This window comes from Ambystoma mexicanum, chromosome 4p (genome assembly GCF_040938575.1).
Source record: "Ambystoma mexicanum isolate Mex_15411 chromosome 4p, UKY_AmexF1_1, whole genome shotgun sequence".
NCBI lineage: Eukaryota > Metazoa > Chordata > Amphibia > Caudata > Ambystomatidae > Ambystoma > Ambystoma mexicanum.
This window is the reverse complement of record NC_090927.1, coordinates 690,467,051-690,489,643: the sequence shown is the minus strand read 5'-3', so window position 1 is coordinate 690,489,643 and position 22,593 is coordinate 690,467,051. Positions and strand designations below refer to the sequence as shown.

The window sequence follows — 22,593 nt, the reverse complement described above, 5'->3', positions numbered from 1 at the left end:
GATGTTAACTGCGGATCTGCTTTTCCCAGCTCCTGAATATATAGTCCAGTTAACCTTGGTAGAAGTTAGCCTGGGGGCATTTAATAGAATCAAGGACCTGTATAAAGAGATTTTCTAGGTGTCCTTAAATAGGCTGAAGTTGTCTGTATGCACTGACAATAAAATAGCCAAAAAGGATTTCAGTGCATTACAGCCGTTTAATCTCAGGCCCTCTGTCTATTCTGGTCTAAGAGGTCTCATATCTGTACTTCTATCCTACATATATGCTGACAAATGATATTACTACTTTAAACAAACATGAATCTTTGATTCCCACTAACATCTATGTGGAACTCATGTACTTCCCTCTATGCAGTTGACTCACTGCTCTGAATAAATGCATGTGTATCAACATCCAAGTATTAGAGATTCCTATAGAAGCATTAGATCCAAGCATCAAAATCCCCCAGAAAGAAAAGAATCACACATGATCTAAATATGCATGTGCATGGAGGAACACATAGGATCTCTGAAAATCCTAAGCTTTAAGTTGATTCTCACTGCCACAGGAATCCCACGCTGCGACTGAACCCACATCATTTCACACTATGGGGATCTCTGCACAACATCACATAGAGAGTAGATACACATCCAAAAACATGCACTCAGGAACCAAGATACATGCACACTAAAACCCAGCATGTGCAAATATGAATGCACATATATGAACAGAGTTGTGGGATAAGCACATTTCGAAGCTCTTTATGTGTCAAGAATGGAGAGTTGAGCATATCAGCATGACATGGAAGGGTAGGCTGAGTAGGGGAACGTGAGAATGAAGAGGTGCTTGAGAGTGAGAGTGATTGGATGGCGAGAGGGCTCTGACGGATGTAAGAGGAGAAGACAGAAGCCGGATCTGCAAGAGGTGCGGACAGAGAGAAGGAAGGCTATAAGAGTAGGTTGGGACAGAGAAGGGGAAAGAAAAAGGAGAGTAAAAAGGCAAGGTATGGGGAAACGCATAACCCGAGTGAGAATTGAGAAGATGCAGACGCTGAAAAGGAAAAGAGAAGGGAAGTGTAGGGGAAGCAAGAGATGAAACAAAGTGCATGCTTAGAAGTGGTATGCATGGATGGCAGCAGGCAGCGAGGGAAACATTTAAGTTGTGCCACATGAGGACAATGTTAGAAAGCTGTGTTTTAGGATGGGAGAAACAAATACTGCAGTAGTAGAGGGTCAGAAAATGGAGGGCTGCAGGAGCTTTGGGTGGAGGGAAAGGGGAAGGCTACAAGATTTGACAGAATGAGATAAAAGGAAAGATTATAATAAGGGAGAAGCCAAAAGGGGTATACCAGGTGAAAATGGGATATGTAGGGAGACTGGTGGAGAAATGTGTGGGGCATTCTGCTGGGAAGGCTGGAGCATGAAGGGAAAGAGATACAAGGTGGATTGAATATAATTATGGGAGCAGAGACAATGGCGGGATACAGGCGCTCAAGGAAAGAGTGAAGGTGGTATGAAGAAGAGGAGATGCATTAGACGAGCCACAAGAGGTAGAGCCAAATAGGCAGATTCAAGTATTGCAGGATGGTGAGGTGCAGGAAAAGATATAGCTACCTGAGAAAATATGCAAGAGAAAAGGGTGATGCAAGAGATCTGAAGGTGTAGAGGGAGATAGAAACTCAGAATGGAAATTGTTGGGAGACTTGTGGGAAAGGAAAGCGTAAGAGATGGCTTTAGCAGGATATAGGTTAGAGAGCGTGGATTCCTGCAGGAGGGGGGGAATAGAAGGAACTATGGGAAAGAGGCAAAGTAGAAATCTGCAGGATTGAAGAGATAATATGCAGGGAAAGCACCCGAAGATGATAAGGAGAATCAGTAGCTATGTGAGGAAAATCTGAGCTGCAAATGGGGACTTAGTGATCGGGGTTGGTAAAACCTCTGAATTTCCTAGCTATCCTCAGATGCAAGGTTAGAGGTGGAAGTGTGAATTAACTGATTATCTTATGGTTACCTTCTGGCATGTCCTAAGCTGCTCATCGTGATTCCAAGTGTGGTGCGCTGTGTAACATCGTATAACCCGGGTACATGCAGGTTTGCAGCTGGGGAATTTCACAGTGAATCACCTGATATAATTGATCGTGGAAGTGCAGTACTGAACACACCTGCTGCGATCTGTGGCTATTGGGTAATTGCAACTAAAAGCTGACTTTTCAATGTTTTAGCAGAAGGGATAATTGACAGATAATTAAGTGAGATGAACAAATAGGAAATTTGGAATATGTATAATCTTCCACTTTTCAACTGTTCCCTTGCACTTGTTGTCACTTGGCCATCTACACATGTCAATATTTAATAACGTATTTGGATGAATAGTGATCCTAGGACTGTATCTGGGAAAATCACTGTTCCAGGAAAATCATCTGTGTGATATTTGAGTGAGCAGGTTTTACATATGTACAGAAATTACGCAGTGCACACCATCATATATGTGTTTCAGAATAACAATTTTAAAGTTATGTCAATAGTAATATATATTCAAGGTGCGGGGGAGAGAAATCAGTCCTGGCACATGGACTGAACCATATATATTCAAGGTGCGGGGGAGAGAAATCAATCCTGGCACATGGACTGAACCATATATATTCAAGGTGCGGGGGAGAGAAATCAGTCCTGGCACATGGACTGAACCATACTAATAAGTGGAATAAGTTCTCTAAAGTCGGGAACTCACGTCCCCTGATCACTGTCTCTGGCCAGAAAAGATAGTCAAACTCTTAAAGTAAGGTTTCTCAATGAATTCACATCTGCAAACATGTAGGTATAGAATCATTTTGTTATAATTTGAGCACGGCATGTGTACATTTGGATTGATACCAAGATAAGACTATCTTCCTTTGATTATTTCTAGAAAAGACAACCTATCAAGACCCCTGATGAAGAGATGCTTTCTCGAAACGCATTGCTCGCAACAATACATCATTTTTATTGAACATAAATCTCTACTTTAATTATATGAGTTATGAATTTATATTGAAATATTTTATGCTCACAAAATGATTTTATACCTACATGATTGTTAGATATTAATTCATTCAGAAGCATTACTTTGAGAGCGTGGCTATCTTTTCTGGCCAGTGATAGTGTGCAGGGGATGTGAGTTCCCGAACTTAGAGAACTTATTCTACCTATTATAGGTTTTACATGTGACCAGCACAAAATTAAAACTGTATTATTTTGGGGAATGTTATTTTCGTTATGCACTTGCTTCAGAGAGACGTGTAATATTGTCTATTTCAATGGTATTTTGTTTGTCAGTATTATATTCATTTTGGAATTAGTTATTGATTTTAATGATTTGACTTCCTGTGATTTATGATTATGTGATTATTGTGTAACAGATAAAGTTATTGATGTTTTGTTTGTTATTATATTGATTGACTGATATGAGAATGTGTCTGCTGAATGGTGTTAGAATACTGCAGTGAAGGATGCAGCTGATATCAAAGGACGCATGCTGTTAACAAATGAGTTATCCCTGAATAATGAAGCAAGAAAATGCAGTCCATGCTTCTTCTGCATATTTGTCTGGATCTGAGACTTACTGATAGCTGCGGGGGTACCCTGAGGCATTGGCGACTCTGCATGATGGCGCTCTTACTGGTTGCTCAGTGGCCTGTTCCTTCTTCGTTGAAGACTTGCCTCTCACATTCAGACCCACCTTTCCATGCTCCTTTTAATTGCAACTCCAAGTCATAATGATTAAATGGGAACAATTCTCTTAGAGAACATCAGCTCCCGACTGCAACCTGCAGGTACGTTTTGGCGATATGTGGATATGATATAAGTCATTTATAACGCGCCTGTACACAAGTGTTTCCAGGTGCGAGAAGACAAGGGAGGGACGACAGTGGGAGGACAAGACAAATGGTCTTACTAGGCCTTTTGTCATTCAGATCGAGCAAGTGCGAGAACGAGAAGTGCATGGGGAAAGAGGGGAGGAGCAAGGCAGATGAGAGGGGAAAACAGGGTAGCAATGCTCTGAGTAAGTGCAGACGGGTCAACGCAGCTCTGAGTGAAAGGAGAACAAGGGACTGTAGGTTTACAGTTACAGCCCCTAGGGGAGTGGTAGGCCCAGAGGCAGTGAAAGGGTGAGTGATCAAGAAAGAGCCTGGTTCCCAGTTAGACTCTGAGGGTAGGTACAGCAGACAGGTAGGACAGGTAGGTCAGCAGGGGAGTGAGAGAGAGAAAGCAGAGGAGAAGAGGAAAGTTTTGAGCTGCTTCCGGATCTTCAGGTGGCTGAAGTTTGAGATGGGTGGGGAGGCCATTCTAGAGAGAGGCACCTGCAGAGGAGAGAGATCTACCCCCAACTCTCTGCCTGGAGAAGCGCCTAACCCTTAGTGAGTAGGAGGTAGCTGGGCGAAGGGCTCGAGAAGGAAGGTATTTTGGAATAGAGCATTGGATTTAGTGCAGGACCTGGCCCCAGAAAGCCTTGTGGACAATGCTAGGGTCTTGATCTTGATCCATGCAGCCACCGGGAGCCGGTGAAGAGATTTCAGGGAGGGAGAGATACGGTCCCTGGGTTTGAGGCCGAGGATAAGTCTCGTAGTCCTGTTCTGTATTAGTTGCAGAAGGCAGAGAGTAGAGGAAGGTAGATTGAGAAAGAGGCTGTTGCAGTAATCCAGCCTAGAGAGAACCAGGGCTCTGGAGACAGTGAGCCTCTGGGGGAAAGTGAGAAAGGGAAGAGTCCCTTTGAGGAGGTGCAGCTGGTAGTTGGACTTCTTTGCGATCCCTGAGATGTTAGGAGAGAAAGAGAGAGTGGAGTCAAAGATGACACCAAGGTTTTTTGCCTCACCAGAAGGCAAAGGAAGAGGGCTCACGGTGTGCGGCCAGAGTGAGAGAGGGAATGCAGGGGCAGGGGTCCCAATGAGAAGGATCTCCATCTTACTGGCATTAAGGCAGAGATTGTTGTAGGCGCATTAATCCTGAATCGTGGATAGACAGTCAGGAATAAGCGAGAGAGGAGAGGAGGCTGAGGGGAGTCTGAAAGAAAGCTGTCATCCTCATAACACTAAAAGATAGAGCAGAAGGTAGAGATCAGGTGGGCCAAAGGGGCCAAGTAAAGGTTGAAAAACAAGGGTGAGAGGATAGAGACCTGGAAAATGCCACAGGTAGAGAGAGAGGTGGCAGAGAGAATAAGACCAAGTTGGACCTTGGAGGGGAGCTCCAAGAGGAAGGAGGTCAGCCACTACAGGGCCTGATATGTGATGCCCAGGTTCTCACAGAGTGATTGATCATGATGGTGTGGTTGACCGTGTCGAAAGCAGAGGAAAAATCAAGGAGGATGAGGACAGAAGGAACGCTGGAATCAAGGTTAGTGAGCAGATCTTCATGGGTGTTCAGTAGAGCAGTTTCCGTGCCTCTGAATGCTCTAAAGCCAGACAGATGATCGTGGAGGCAATCAGCAGATTCAGTGTGGAGGGTGAGCTGAGAGATAGCCAGATTCTCCAAAGGTTTGCCCAGGAAAGGGGTGATAGAGATGGGGCAGTAGTTTTCCGGAAGGGAGGGGTCGGCAGAGCGTTTCCTAAGCAGAGGGTGTACAAGGTAATGCTTAAGAGAAGTTGGGAACCCATGAGGGTAGGTGGAAGCGCGTCCCTGAGAGGGTGCGCATGACATCATCCAATTCTGGGCATCACTTCACCTGTATTCATAAATCACCGAAACCATCTCACAAATGTTCCAACTGTTTCCACACCCTAACTGATGCTCAACTATGACTTATCTCTGAAAGGCTTTAAAGCCAGATCCGAACTATACCCCTGTTATATAGTAACAGACCAAACCAAACATGCACATTCCATCAGAGTGAAACTACCTTGATGTCTCTGAGGACTTTCTACGTGAAATGTTCCTCACCAATAAACCTGTTGTATCATATTCCTGACATGCATTACAGGCTCTTCTTTCAACACTTCTAAAATGGAGATATTTAGGAGATGCAACTTGTCTATAGCTGAAAGGGGCATTTTCGGAGTGAAATTTAGAATTCACACTTATACTTTAATGGGAGGTAAACTAAAAACAACATATCCATTGAATTTATTTGCTTAAGTTAGTTATGTATGTTACTGAAAGGGGAGGCTGCTTTGGCAGCATGGTCTCTAGAACAGGTAAGTGAGACATGAAGATCACACACATTTCCTTACTCAATACCATGGATGTGGCAAGGCACACCAAATATGGAAGTTATGCTTCAGCCTCATCACTCTTTGGGCTGTAGCCCTTAAATGTGGTGGAACGCTATTACCGCCACATTTAAGGGCTGGTCCTATCACGAGTTGGCCGCTAAATGGGCTGGTTAACCTCAAGCTTTTTTCTGGAGGTGAAAATCCAATTTAGCGCCCTGTTCTCAGCAGTATTACTGCCAGCTATATTAGCGTGCAGTATTAGCGTCGAAAATGCCCCATTGGCTCCAATGGACCTAATGGGGAATGGGGATTTACTGTTCACACCCAACCCGTGATCCGGCTGCAATACCGCCAGACCGGTGGGTGCTAACGCTATTACAGTTGGGTGGTATTACAGCCGGGATACCATCCAACTCGTGATGATGCACAATATGTGTGCTGTTCATTATAACCCAGTCCAAGAGACCTCTCAACAAATAGAAACAAGAGAAATACACCCAATGTGCACTGAAATCATGGAAATCAAACTAATCTGATCACCTGACCAGTTCATCATCGTGCCAGGATACTGAGGCAAATGGAGCTAGTCACATCTTTCAATTAATTGGAAAGGCATACTGAGCAGACACATTTCTGAATTAGTCTAGTTACCTGCATTGTGATCACTGTTGTTGATGCCAGCACTGGAAACTGAATGTTGATAATCCCGGTTTCGTGAAGAACATGCTGGTGAGTGTCCACTGTGTCTGGTGGCTGAGATGGCGCCTCATAGATAATAAGATCCTCGTTCCATTGTCTCCATATGTGTTCATACGCAGATTGAATTATTTGCACGGACACATACTTGCCCCTCTCCTCTTCCGTCAGTGGCTGAAGATCACTTCTCACTATTTTTACCTGTAAGAAAGAGCAAGAATTATTTGAGGCTGAAAACAGAGATTAAGACTTCATGTTGCCTAAATTGCCACAAAAAGGGAGAGTGATGTTGTGGGCAACGCATTTCTTTCTTCCTTGTTCACAATATGTCGTATGAATCATTGCAAGGCTGGATTAACCTTTGCTTATCAATGTTTATAAATTGAGACACATGGGATAGCTGCTGCAATGCACATCCAACCGGTGTGACCAAAGGCATAACAAACACAACATCACCTGTCATATGCTGACAGGTAGTCCCTATATGCACTCCAATGGGGTCATAATAATCCCCTAACCATTTAGTGTTGAAGTTATCTAGAACTTCCAATAGATTCTAAAGAACATATAAATAAATAACAACTTCAACTTCAATTGTTATTCTCAAACATGAATGTTTTATAGTGGTTAACAAACCATCAACCAAAAAATTATCTGCCAAAAATGTAAATAAGGCAATTACAACAAAATAGTTTTGAACAAACAAAAATTTCACCAACATAATTTCAAAACCTAAAAAATGTTCACATGAGAATTTTCATACATTTGTCAACATTAAACCATCACATAATATAATGTACAATCCGTTGTTAGGTCAAAAAGAGATATACACAGGATATAGTAACATTCATCAATGGCCTGCAATGCGCAATTCACAAATAACTGATACATATGTTGTTGGTTGCAACTGTTTGCATATCCTATATTGATGTCTCAGTGTGATCCAAATCTGAGGGCAGTGTCCACAGTGTTATGTCAAAAAGTGCCAACGCGTTTCGGAAATAATTCCTTCTTCAGGGCGGTTACTGCTGTGCTTAATTTTCCATTCACACTCATGTAGTGTAACTGTGAAAAATATATAAGTATAAAAGTGAGTCAGACTATACTGTCACTAATCACAACTTACAAATAGAGACACACATACAATTAACTGGGAAACGTAAATCAGAACTAACCTTCTGTCAAAACCCGGAGTCAAGACCATCTCGGTTACACCAGGGGGATAGACGGATGTGAGAGATTACGCACAAGGCTGTAGATAGGATCTCGCATAGGCTCCACAACATAGCCAACTCAAAAGGTCTGGGAGTAGCAAACTGCAGGAGAAAAGTGGAGGGAGGTATCGCTGTGCAATAAATGCCAAAAGCATATTTGTGTAGATACTGCATTACTTAGGTGCTCAGTAATATATGATTCGCTCAATTCCAGTGGGAGCTTATACTCATCCCCACCTCTCTAAGCCCAACCGCCCTCAGACGGCTCATACAGCAATCCTCCAAGGTCTCAAAAGGACGATCTCTATGTCGCACATTATCTGCTTTCAACTAAAGTGAATCACTCGGTATGCAGGCTGTCTAAATAAGCACTAAGGAGCTGGATTTGACAGCAATTCGCTACCAGTCTCTAACACATGGACTGTTCAAGCAGTAAGACATGTAAAAAAGTATAAATAAACTCATGTGTGCAGGGAACAAACGCTGCGCGTCTGTCTGCGAGCAAAGTAGTGTTACAATGAGTCTAGTGTATAAGCGTTGTCAAGGGGAACGGCGCGCCTGCGTGTTGCGTAGCCAGTGCGCCATCTTGGTAGGGGCTATACAAGTGTAGTCATGACGACGGAAACACTCTATATAGTTTGTAAACACTCGATCTGCTCAAGCGAAAATAACAGTCAAAGTGAAAATAAACTCTCCTGTGCAGGGAACCAACGCTGCGCGTCTGTCTGCGAGCGAAGCAGTGCTACAAAGAGCCCAGTGTATAAGCGTTGTCAAGGGGACCGGCGCGCATGCGTGTTGCATAGCCAGTGCGTCATGTTGGAAGGGGCTATATGAGTGTAGTCATGACGATGTAAACACTCAATACAGTATGTACAGCAAGAAGGACAACCTCACGGTCTGGCTCTAAACTCCCGATGACCATGTATATATGAGTGATATCGGCATACGTCAAGCGTCTACACCCTCCGATCATGGCTGTAGGATGTACAAATCATCATTAGTGCAACCAGATGGAAAAAACACATATTGATTCAAAAAAGTCAAATGGGGGAAGGCACCAAATGCCAACATAAGTAGACGCTTGTGCCCCTCCTCCCCATCCAACTGTAAAAGCCGCCAAAGTGAGCAGGTGGATATGCAGTCCCACCCTGCTCAATGGCAGTGGATGTAGGAGTAGTCAGACGTATCCTAGCTGGTGTAGTGGAGTAGCCAGTATGGAGTCCATCTCAGACCTCTGACTCTCTAGTGTTGGGTGCCTCCCTGAGTCCTTTGATAATTACATTAAATACAACATGCTCGTGCTTACCATATGTACAGTGTAAAGAAATGAACCAGCATCCGCCTATCTTAAACTGTTAGGTCTAAAATCTATTAAGCATACACACTGGTCCTCCAGAAAATTTAGTCAAAAATACAGTCGTGTTACAAACCTTGGACATTTAGACGTGCCCATTGCGGTGTAACAAATTGGTTAAAACATAGAACACTGTGTACCAATGAGCAATATAATACGCCAAATTATCCAGTAACAAGCTCACCATGGTTATCGGGCTACATTTGCATAATCGTAGCAAGTCTGGTGAAACTCTATAGTATGCATGTTCGTGTCACACAAATCACATAAAATCTGTTTCACAATTCATTCCCCTCGGGTGCACAGAATCTAGATGATGAATCCACCACACTTCTCTTTGTTGTAATTTCCTGGTAATGTCCCGCCCTCTATTTTCAAGGAAGACCTGTTCTAGAATCACACATTTGAGCTGCGCTATGGTGTGTCTTGCTTCAAGGAAGTGTGATGTCACTGGGGATTTCAGGTTTTGTGTCTGTATATTGGACTTATGCTCTGTCCAGCGAAGCTTAGCTTTTCTTGTTGTGATCCCTACATAATAGAGTCCACAAGGACATTTCAATGCGTACACTACATTTTTGGAGTCACACGTGCAAGAGTGTTTCAATGCAATTGTTTTCCCTGTGTGTGGATGTTTAATCGTGTTACCTTTCATGATATTCCCACAATGCTGGCAATTGTGGTATGGGACAGTACCTTTAAATTGCTTATTGGTGGAATCAGTTGTGGAGATCTCGGCTTTAATCAGGCTGTTACGCAATGATTTACTATTGCGATAAGCGAACATAGGTAGTTCACTAAGTAAAGTGGGGTCCATCTGCAGCATGGGCCAATTCTTTTTGATTATGCCTTTAATCTTGCCGCTTTGTAGTGAGTGGGTGGTCACATAGACCAGTGATTGTCCAGTTTTGGGAGGTTTCGGAGTAGTGTTTCTCTCTCTGTAGCCTCCACTTTTCCCACAATTTCAGAGATCAAGGTTGGATTGTAGCCAAGTTCTTGAAACTTCGTACACAGTGTCTCAGATGGTTGTCTATACTCTTCTGGTTCCGAGATGTTCCGTCTGTAACGTAAAAATTGGCTAAGTGGTACACTCTCTATTGTGCGCTTCAGATGGAAACTGGTTGCCATCAATAGGCTATTGCGGTCAGTAGTTTTTGTGTAGATCTTAGTGGCTAATCTGTTGTTCTTGACGTAGATTTCTACATCCAGATAGTTTATTCTTGTTTTGCTCGTGGTGTTTGTAAACTTTATTCTTGTATGCATACCATTCATTGTCTCGAACAATTTTTGTAATTCCTCTTCCGGCCCAGACCAAATTCCAAATACATCATCAATGTATCGCACAAATACCGGTAGAAGGCATAACAAGAAATAACCTATTCTGTTTTGTACATACAATTGAAGATGTATCCACCACCAGAAAGACTTAGAGGACTGGAGTGCATGGTAATGTACCTCATATCAAAACTCCATCTCAAAATAGGCTCTCACTGTTGAGGATGCAGCTGAGCCGAGCCCTTAGTTTTAAGTGCATGGTGCATTTTCATATGGATCTCCAGAAATGAGGAGCCTTTGTAAGTCTCAAGTGCGGTGGTAGGGGTAGAACTTTGTATCATCAATAAAAACTGTATAGGCCAATACAACTTAAAGATGTATTAGGTCAGACTAATGGATTTGCAGCAATCAGTAACAAAATGAGGACAGTTGGTTGAGAATGGTGAGGATCTGGAGTGGGGGGCGCCAATCTGACAGTTTGCCTAGGGTGGCAAAATTCCTTGCACCGGCCCTGGTTGGTGCAGATGTATCCTGTCCATTCAGCCTCACTAGGACATCAACAGCAGATAGCTGAATCTAACAACACCGTGTTTATATGCTGCAGAGGATGAGTTACTCACAAAATAACATGTGGCATAACGAAACCTTCATAATTAGCATTCCCCCAGTGGTTCCTACCAGCACATACAACAAATACATCTAATCACCAACACATATACACAGCTACACTGGGTATCACAACAACTATGAAGCTCGACTGAGCAGCGGTTGCACCAGGTCTGACACAAGTATGTCATAGTACGTTGGTGAAATGCATTTTGAGAGTAAACTGGTAAAAAATACGGGAAGAGTGTTCTGAGCGGATCGGCAGAGGATGGTGATACCCAGCTCTCTGAAACAGCCTAAGAGTATGGTGATTAACAAAGAAGGAAATAACAGAACAAGTGTGAAAGCTATAGACCTTTCTCCCTTGTAGACGCAAACATATATGCCTAGGTCTGTTCAAACAGGATACAAGGAGTTGTTGGCTAACTCGTCCAGTGGAAACAAGGAGAAACACGACGACTCCTTCTGCTTGCTATGCAATGCTTATGATTAGATATTTCTGCTCCCTGTGCTGCTATCTCAATGGATGTAGAAAAAGCATTTTTGTTAGAATAAACTGGGTCTCCATGTTCACAAATCTCGATCACTATGGTATTGTACCCGAAATGTTAGGCACGATCAGGGCTTTATACAATAAGTCAGAGGTGTGTGTCTATGTAAAGTGCTGCCAATCCACCTGTTTCAGGATGAAACATGGAACACCCTCTCCGCTTGGCACTTGAACCTCTGGCTGAGGAAATTACAATCAAAACAGACTTAGCTCGTCATCAAAGGAGCACAAGCTGGTACTTTATGCAGATCATATTCTGGTCTTTAGAAGTTATCTTGAGAGCACTGTTCATGAGCTGTTCCCAACACTGAAAGTTTGAATACATATAATACTACAAGATCAGTCAAGAAAGATCAATGGTCCTGCTGCTCTCTGGAGCCTGTCACAGGGCTCACCTTGAAGAATGTTTCATGTGAGGCGAGGTGAATACCTTCAAGTACCTGGGTTTATACTTCCAGAAGGACTGAATAAAAACAATGACAGCTAACTCATATCTCATGAAGATAGCTCAGGGGCAACACGCTTGCCTTGGAAGCAAGACGACGCAGAGCGACACAGGTTCGATCGCTAGGTCTGTGCTTAGAAACCTCTGGGTATTAAGTATGTTATAAATAACCAATTATACATTATTATAATTATATAAACCGTGATGAATACTGTGGAGTCATCGCCAAACCCCAGCCTAACGTCCCCTCCCCTGTGGCCAGTGGAAGGCACCCATTACCTGATCCTAATACTGGCGGGGTGGTATTAGAGGGAAGGATCTCAGGGGAAGTGGTTGCTCCACTAGGCGAGATGCAATATTCATCTTGTGACGAAGAGGAGGAAATCATTCCCAGATATTTAATGGTATACTATCAATGCTCCAATCCTAACATCAAGATTCGAAAAACCTGTTATAAAGAACCAGTTAAACAGAGTCAAGTTGGTACCTCAGAGGCTCAGGAATTAAAGAGAAAACCATTAGAATTTCGAAATTCAAAATTGCAGTCTCTTTATCCTGAACCCCTTTCTCTAGTAATTCTCTGTCTACATGACAGTCTAATTCGATTGAAAATAAAAGAGAACAACTTAAGATCACTCATTCTCTTAAGAGCTCCATTTCCCATAATACGAGAAGTACTGGGATGAAGAAGAGGAATACAGAGGCCATGGGGTCTCAGAAGTGTGAGTTTCTAAAAGTGTGGTCTAGTCATTGCCAATTAGAGCACCTGATCAGACGGAAGAAGGTATACTAAAGAGAAGTCCAGCTGCAACGAAGACGCGTTCCGGAAGGAACGTGAAGCAAATTGGAGACGCCACAGAAGATCAACTGAGCTTCTATTGCTCCCGGAGACTGCTGCACCGCTTGCCTGAGGCTCGCCGAGGTGAAAGAAGGGACAGAGTGACATCCGAAGCACTGCCGTGAGACCTGACAGCTCAAGGGAGTGCCACGAAAAGAGCCGATAAGTGTTCAGAGAGTCCTGACACTGGGGCGCTCCGTGAAAGAAAGCTGTCACAACTTAATGTTTTTGCATATCGAACACTCAATGAATCCACGCAGAACGTATTTAATGAATATCAATTAATGAAAACAAACAAAGATAAGTGGCAACAAAGGAAGTCTTTGGGTAAACCCCCAGAGAGGAAAGGTTGGAACCAGTATTGGCTACAGCCAAAAGGCTGCCATAAGACTTTGTGCAAACACCAAGAAGGGAAATGTTGTAACCAGTATTGCCCACAGCCAAGAGACTGTCAAGGGACTTTGGGCAAAGTACCAGTGGGAAAAGTTTCTAACCATCATTGACTATCACCAAAAAACTACAGGTCTAGCAAAGACTCTTAATAATACAACAAACGCATAAATTCCCTTGCAAGAGATATAGTTCTGGAAAAGCTTGTATCTCACATTGTCAGCAGGCAAGAAATTGTGAAACCAGAATACTGGCATGGAGAATACTGGAATCAAACCAACAAGTGTAAAGTTAGTGGTAGGAGTTTTCTTCCTAGAAGGTGAGTATACCAGCAGGCGAGTATACCAGGAAAGGGCTTATAGTAGTTAGTCCTGGCAGGCGAGCGGATCAGGAATTAAATTGGTAATTTGCTAACCTTGTGGCAGAAAGAGTTGCAGCAAGAAACTTTGTTGAATGTAAATAACTTAGATGCTTTATTTAATGTTGACAAATAATAGCATCAATGAAACAAGTTGTTGTTTGCTATCCTGACAAAAGAAGGTTATTTTCAAGAAGAGGTATTGAGAAAGAATAACGTGTTATTTTGACAAGAAGTGGTTTTTATGACAACAGAGCAATTGCATTTAGGTTTTGGAATTTGTGTGTTGGAAGAAAGTCAAGTATCCTTGAAAAAGGATATTGTGGAAGACATTGGCCCTCATCACAACATTGCCGGTCCGGAAACAATGGTGCCAGTACAAGTCTACGGGCACCCACCCACAGACTTTCATGGAAGCACAGGCACCGTTATTAACGATGCCGGTGCTTCTGTCGTCCCCATTCCCATTGAGTCCTATAGGACTCAATGGGAATGGGGACTAACAATTACTGGCACCTGATTTACCAGACCGCTGGGGCTGTAATGCCCCAGTGTTTCCGGCAAGTCAGGTGGTGGAAAATCATTACGAGTCTGGCAGCTAACTGCCGGTTTTACTGGCGCAGTAACCGCCAGACCCGTAATGAGGGCCATTGTGTTGTTGTGGTAAAAAGGACATTTGTTATTTCTTCAAGAAAGACTATGTGGTTGGAAAATAATTTTCTATTGCTCTGAACACAACTTTGTTGGAACAGAATTATAATTTGAGTATTCCTTAATTGATCCACGGGAGGGGAATACAACCCTTGTCAAAAGGAGTGCTTCCAAGACATATTTAAGTTTGAATTGCAAAACTCTTTTTGTTGAATCAAAAGTCAGTCATATTTTCCTTGAATAATTTGATTGTATGTATGTGTGTGAGGGCCAGAAAAGTTTTGGACACTAGGTTGGTTTTCTTTGTTTTAGCTTGTTAGGCAGGGACCTCTCTGTTAGGTTAGGCAAAGTGAGGCGTTCATCAGAAACTTTTGTTGCTTTGAATAAATGGCAAACCTTGAGAAAACATACATTTGTGTCCGTCTCGCATTTCTGACCCTTCACATAACCTTGATGGTGTGCATGAGAACTCAATGTGAAGTTGGACAAAAGAGAAAGACTATCTATATTAGTATGGGGCAGAGTAAAACCGCTCAAGATTATGGCTCTTGCACGGCTGCTGTATAAACTACATACACTCTCAATCGGTTCCCTGAACACTACTGGAAGAAATTGGAAAATATTGTGGAAAACAAGGATGAAATCTTTATTGGGCGAGGGAAAATGTATCTACAGATTAAAAAGGGGGAATTTAATTTTCAAAATCTTACACTGTAGCCCCAAGCTATTACTTTACACAAAGCATGCTGGTGGGAGAGAGGAGTGGGGGACACAGTTGCAGCATCGGCTTGTTAGGCAGAATTATATGCAGTACCCTTTGGGAACACTGCACACAATTAGGACTACAAGTGACAGTACAATTTCACCTTTGGTACAAGCCTGTACTACACAGTTATAGTGGTAGCAGTAGTGGAGCAGCCAGACTTATCTCAAGAGTAAGTGAGCAGTACAAATAGTTACACAAAGGACAGCAATTACTATGGTTCAGGCAAACACTGACTCAAGGTTTCTAAGTAAAAGAATATATATTTATTTACTCAACAGTTGTATAACATTTCACTATTAAAAGCAAGTTAAAAATCACAATCATAACTACACCACACCACTTCCCTTAAATTCCAGACAAGTTAAGCTCACAAAATGAAGTGGGAGCAAAATGGCACTCCAGCAATTTAAAAGGGAGGGAAAGACAAAGTTATTAGAAATTAGGCAAAACCAACAGGTACGTAAGCAGGCCTACTGAACAAGAGAGACTACAAGGTTAGAATCAGATAGAAAAGGCTTAGGGCCAAAGTCAATGGTTCAAAAGTCTTTTGCTCAAGATAATAGGTTCAATGTAGTTTGCGGTAAAGTTCGTGGCACAGATTCCAGACGAGGTTGGTTGGTACAAAAGTTAGTCCAAAGAGAAGAGAAGGACAAGCCCTCGGAATGGAGAAAGATTTCAAACACTTTCACCACGGCTGAGCGAAACGCACAACCGGATTTGCACTGTACCTTAAAACGGAGAGGGAGCTGTAGCTGAGGCAGACGTTCCTGGTAGTTCCTGCAGGCTCACGGTTCCTGAAGCAACTGTCGGACTGACACAAAGTAGGAAAACTGGAGGGTCCTGCGCCACCCAGGGAAGAAACCAGCAGCAGAGCAAAACAACAAATAACAGGTGCGCTCTTTAAAACCCAAGCAGGGTCCGACCTTCCTGGCTATCCGGCCCACTGTAGGTCTGTACAGCAAATTCGACCAGAGATGGGGTCCTGGCTTGTAGTTTGGGTGAACTGGTTGGTCCCACCAGCTCAAGGGAAGAAGTTTCCTGGAGGATCTTCTCTGTCGTCGGATTTGGAGATTCGGACCTGCAGCAGGGCTTCACCATGCGGTTCAGTCTTGTAGGGGTCCTCTTCTTCCAGTTCCTCATTGGTTCTTTCATTCCAGTGGTGACTCTGCTCTTCCAGTCTCAGAGACCTGCTTTTTATGCAGTTTTCTGCCATTCATACAGCCTGGCTGTCAATCACACAGCAGGGTGGCTAGCCTGGCAAGGCCAGTCCCCTTAGCCAATCAGACCAGAGTGCGACTTGGGTTACTAAGGCAACCCATGGCAGGGGTCCAAAGATCCCTCCTTCACATCCTTCCCCTCTAGACTATCAGGCGCCTTAAGGAGGGCTTCTGTGCAGAAGCCCGCGAAAAGACAGCGAACAAAGGAATCATCCCCGGTTTGGCGCGCAGAGAAAAACACGAGAAAGACTTTAACAAAAAGAAATGGCAAATAAACCCAGCCGGAACTAAAATAAAATGTATTTGGTCAAGCGGGTTTATGTTCGAGGCTACTATAATAGCCTGGAACAATACCACGTTTATTTAATATAATCGCGGTAGGAAAGTTAGGGTAGATACCACTGCCACCAGCCAAGTCTTAAAGTTAAGGGAGCGAAACAAGGCTCCAAGAGGCACAGACAAAAAGGGATAAGAGTTAACCCTGTCCAGTACTCCATGTAAGATGGGGTGTACTGGGTCTGCAGTTTAAAGTGACTATATAAAGTTAATGGCAACTTTACCTGTTTCTGGGGGACATTAGTCAGCCCCAGAAAAATTGAGTCATTGGGAAGTCTCAAAGACAACCCTGTGTCACTGCACTGAAGGTGCTGTGTAACACACACAAAAAGTGGTGCTCTGGAGTAGGTGAGGCTCCAGTGCCCAAGATCACACAAAACTGAAAACACACACAGCAAAACACATGTAAGAGTGGGAAAAAGGCTCACACTCTTACCAGGTGAAAAAAAGAAACCCTAGAAATCCAGCAAAGCTGCTGAGGGACTCATTAGGTAAGGGGAATCAGCCATTTATTGAGAATTCTCCCTAGCACGGCTCAATTGAAAACCTATCTAGACGCCATCCCCGAACACTCATGGACACTGTTCACGACAAAAGGGAGGTAAATTGTGGTGGGAGCAGAACTAAAGAGCTTTGTGCAAGCAGAATGGAGGGTTACTGCAAAGACACTCGACAAGCACCCCTTCTTGCACATGGAAGCACTACCCCTAGGCAAGCCGTGTATACAACTAACTTGAAGGGTACTAAAAAGACTAAGCAACAATGGGTAGGGTCGACTGTAAATTTCGGAGCTGCTGGTGGTGATGTCTGTGGCCTGATGGAACAAAGTTAGGAGGGACTACAAGTACCAAGGAGAACAGAACCATGGATACTCAGAGGTTGTTGTTTTGTGCAAGCAGACAGACATCGGAGAGCTAAGTAGGATTCGTGTTGAGCACCAAATGCTAAGCAAAGTTGAAAAATGTCATCAACATCTATGCTGGGTGCACAAATTATTATTGGCGAGATCAAACGAAAAAACCCACAAAAGCCAAATGGAAAGTAGAGTTGAATGAACAACTGTGTCAGTCAGAATGGGCGATTACCCCAAAAATTAAGAATAAAAGGGATCCTAGAATGAGGTAATACAGCAAAAGAATAGACAAAGAGTATATTGTATCCTCGATAAAATGCATAAAGTAGGCATAAGCCTTCCAGGCAATTGCTGGTACGGTGGCACCCACCTGGAAAACCTATGGCACATGCTATGGGATTGATGCAGTCTCTCTGCTTTCTGGAAGACAATGGAGCAGAAGATCACTCTAGCAATCAGCAAACCAATCATGATAAACTTCAAACCGTCCATACTTGGGGCTTTCTTTTCCATAAACAGAGGCAACCCTGTCAACTTAAAGTGGATCCTGAATATGGTGACCTTTTGAGGCAAGCCCGGTTTGGAAAACTTGCTGTGCAACCTCTGAGGCTTGTCGCTCTGGAGGGACAGTTAGCCCTTAGGGATGGCCAGTTGATCCAGTATAACAAAACATGAGAGAACTTCCTGGAGCTCTATGGTCGTTCAAATCGAATTCGGAGTGTACTGTGTAGTTTCTAATTACCATCTCCTCTGTTCCCCTCTGTTCTGTGTCCATCTGGCATGCTGGTGTTTGTCTGTTAGCCTTAGATGTCCACTTAAAGACAAATAGAAAAAACAGAGGCTTTTCCCTACTTAGAGTTGATGCTGGTTACTTAAAATATGGAAACTGTTGGTTGATGTTACTTTATCACAATTATCCTGCTAGATGACCATTTCTTAAATTTCACAGTGAATTTCACAATGAAGATAATTTTTATAAGAAATATCAATAATACCAACTCTGGTTTTTGGAGTTTTCGAGAAATGGGCTGGGTTCCGGGCTCATTGAGATATGTTGCAGAATTGCAGTGGGCCCTAGCTTTATGGTGCTTAAACAGCATGCAGGCTTTTGAGTACTGATTTGCAGCACATTCTCTCTCCCCTCCTGGATGCTCCCCCACTTTCTCTTTCAACTACTCTGCTCCTCTTCTCTCTACATATGTTCTTTGCTCCTCCTCCAGACTACTCATTTTGAGCTCTATCACCTCCGCTAGTTCCCTCTCTCCTAGTGGTCGAGTATCTTGCGCCTCAAAACAGGTCCTCACTGCCCCTTTCACCTCCTCCCTCTCTTGTTGTTCTTCCATCCTCTTCCTCACCTTCATATTCACCTTTTTGCTCCACTCTCTCATGTTGTTCTCTCGACACCTCCAAACTATTCCGCTCTTTACCCCCCATCTCCGTTCCTCCTCACTCTTGTTGCTTTCTCCTCATGCATACTGCTCTTCTTTTCTTTACCCCTCTGCACTGTATCATTTTCCTCCTTGCTTCTGTCAAGATGGGTTTCTAGAATCTGGCCTGCACACTGCTCTTCTTTGCTTTACCCCTCTGCACTGTATCACTTTCCTCCTGACTGCTGTCAAGATGGGTTTCTAGAATCTGGCCTGATGGACAGATTTTAGGAGGCAACCCTAGTTATGATGAACAGGGAGCTCTGAGAGGTTAGCCAAAACGCAATCAAGGGAGGAGCATGTTCTAGTCTCAGGAGAGTGTGAGTGTGGTCAGTTTCCCTCAATGAGTTCACACAGTATGGCGCACAATGATTCAATTTAGAAAGTCCATTATAAAAATACAGTTATTTATTTCAGGGTTCATGAACACACTGGAAAATTAATCTAATAGGTAGTATTATCACACATAACTCTATGATACAAATATATGCAATTCACCATGGGTTCAAATATATATCAGATAACTTAGACAGCAAGGCAAATCTAAATTACTTATTTAGATGCAGTCACTGAAAGAAACCAAATCACAACAGAATATCCTTAAATTAAGAGATCCAAACCCTAACATGAATGGGGCCTTGTCCCCAAAAGTCACACGTTTCTCACCAAAATTATTTTTCTACAGGAAGCATTGGGTAGGCTTGTGGTTCTATATTAACCTTGCCAGAGGTAAGTAAGAGTTCTCCTTTTTTCAAGACCCAAGGTTAACCCAGGGGCAGGGTACCCGAACCAGGTTCAGTGACAAAAATGTAGTAGATTGTAATGTAATCATATGATGCTTACTTACCCCCTGACATTGATTTTCTCAAATATCTTCATGGATCATCTAGGGGCCCGATCCTTCGATGTCTGTTCCAAAGAGAGGTGCCCAGGAGTAGGAGGTTTGAGGTTTCTTCCAGTTGAATGAAAATGCAAGATGCAACCACTTTCGGAGAAGAAATTCAGAATCCACTGATGCAGACCGCTTCTGGATACTTCAAAGATTGGAAAAAGGTGAGTTCCAGTGGCAGTCACCGCACACTGGTGACAAGAGGTGTCCTTCCAGTCATGATCACGGCAGCTCCTCCAGGACTGGTTATCTTGAAGAAGGAAAGCTGAAATTAATGGTTGTGATGCTGGAAATGTATCAGAGGGACAGGGCCTCTGAATCCTTGTCCTCTTCTGCCTTTTATCGTGTGTTCTGTTATGTTTTCTGCCCAGGAATCCATTTGGGACTCCTGGCAGTGCAGCTCTCTCTTTTGGTTTGGTGAACAGACCCCTGGGATACCCTTATGGCACCCATGGGTGGGGGGGTACAACCCTGTGCCCCTAGTGTATGTTTTTGGGCACCTGTGGGTGGCCCACAGAGCAGGGTATGGGCTGGTGGCAGCTCCATGCTGAATTGGACAGGTGCTCTGGGTGTCCTCCATTTTGGGATACCCAGGCCCTGCCATTGGGATCAGTTGATTCCTGATAGAAACAAGATGGCCCCTGTGGCCTCTTGCTTTCTATTGCCTGTTGTCTTGTTTTCCCAAAGTCCTGGGATGCCCTGACTCTGTCCCTTCCCCCTGACTGGCTGTTGGGTGGAAGTTCCATATATGGTGTTGTTGTGAAGGCCCAGCTAGACTGACTGGAGCCTTCCCAGTGACTGTATGTTGTGGGTACCTCCTGTGGGTGGGACCTGGGTGAATGGAGTGTGTGACCAATATACACTCCTTGTTGTGGTTGTCTGGTTTCTGGCATGAGAGACAAAGACTGAGACAGCCCTGCCCGAAACTGGCCTGAATGCAGTGTGTAGTGTTGAATGGCTGGGTACTTGTCCCAATCCACATTCCTTGTTGTGAGTGTCTGAAAGGGAGGAGTGTGGCCTGAATGCACTGTGTGCCTGATTGGCTGACTGACTGCATGAATGCCCTTCTGTGTGATTGGCTGCTGTGTGTGTGCCAGCAGTGTGGATGAGAGACAGAATAGTATATCTGGGGACCTCTCACCACTGGAAATTGTTCAGAAGCATTCAGAAGCTGAGTCTCCACTCAAGAGTAACTGGATTTGCTGATCCTCGACGTCCAGCTGGAAGAAGAAGACTTGCTGTGGCATTTGCTTCGACGGAACTGAAGGTTGTCGAAATCGTCGAGGACTGACCCGAGAGAGGACCTGGTAAGGCGCCCTCTTCCCGTGCTCCGAGGGACCATCGAGCACCGCTGAATCTTCGCCGAAGCGCCCTGGAAGTCAGACCCTCGAAAGGCTGCCGACCCGAGACGGGACCGCCGAGGAGATCGAAGTGAAGCACCCGGACATCGACGCTGTCGAAGTCCATTGCCGTCGACCAGGGTTCGCAGGTCTGTGTAACCGCTGGAGGCCCGTCGAAGTTGTGTTGCCCAGCCGTGGGAACCACTTGACGCCGTGCCGCCGACGATCGGAGCCGTCCGCTCCATTGCCTAAGAACATTCAATCGAAGGACTCTCTCGACCGCATCGTCGACCGCTTATCCTGCCGGAGAAAGTCGAGGACGACCAACGCGCCGAGGAGAAACCTGCCGGTGGGTTTCCCGCCACCCGACGACCCCAAAGACTCGGACGACTCGACGCCCTTGCTGGGCTCCCGTCTCTACAATCTTTGCGGTCCAGAACTATTGTCATCGAGGTGCCCCGCACACCTCCGCCTTGCAGGACGCCGACGCCCCGACGCCGACGAGCACCGCTCGGACGGAGCTGCCGCCTCTTCGACAACGTTCGGCCTCGTTCGTCGACGGACGTTCGACGCCCCGTGCCTCCCGCCTGAAAAGGAAGGCATTCAAGAAGGGCCGTCGATTCCCCGTCGCCGAACAGCGAGTCCCTCGACGCTTGTCGACGCCTTTTCGAGGAACTCGACTCCACCAGGTACATTGGGGGGGTAAAAACATTATAGGAGAAAAATAGACTATTGAACAATATCTGGACTGGGCTGGGGTTATATCTCTTTATTTTGCAGGTTGCCCAGGTGGGGGGATCTCCACACAGAACTGTGTCCAGTAGCAAGGGCCAGTATTCTGCCTATTGTTTCAACCCTCTGTTATCTCTCCTCTCTCTATTGCTGGTTTCCTTCTTATTGATCTGTGTGCCATTTCTACAGTATTGTGAATGCACTTTAATGAGGTCTAATATTAGTGGTACCACTTTAGAATTGTAGATATTTACCATTGCTGATTTTCCTGAGCACAAAGTGCGTTATTGTGATAAGTGTACATAACCCTTGAATATTAATTATATAAAGACTGTGTTTTCAGTAATACAGTGTGTGGACATTCCTTTGTGGGGGCTTGGGGATACACTGTACTTAAGAACCAGCCTGCATCACCTCCTGAGAAGCTAGGCCTTGATTGCTCGTCCATCGCTACCGTATTAGAGAATCTTGGCTGGGGTCCTCTGTGCCTCCCCT

General features: G+C 44.3%; 1 protein-coding gene across 1 annotated transcript in view; it reads right to left on the bottom strand.

Annotated features, from left to right (window-relative positions):
• Positions 1-22,593, bottom strand: part of LOC138453420 (CD109 antigen-like) — a 1,060,964-nt gene that overhangs the window by 645,127 nt on the left and 393,244 nt on the right. Inside the window, exon 11 of the mRNA XM_069606254.1 lies at positions 6,816-7,061. Coding sequence (XP_069462355.1) covers positions 6,816-7,061 — 246 coding nt within the window. The remainder of the gene's footprint in view (positions 1-6,815; positions 7,062-22,593) is intronic.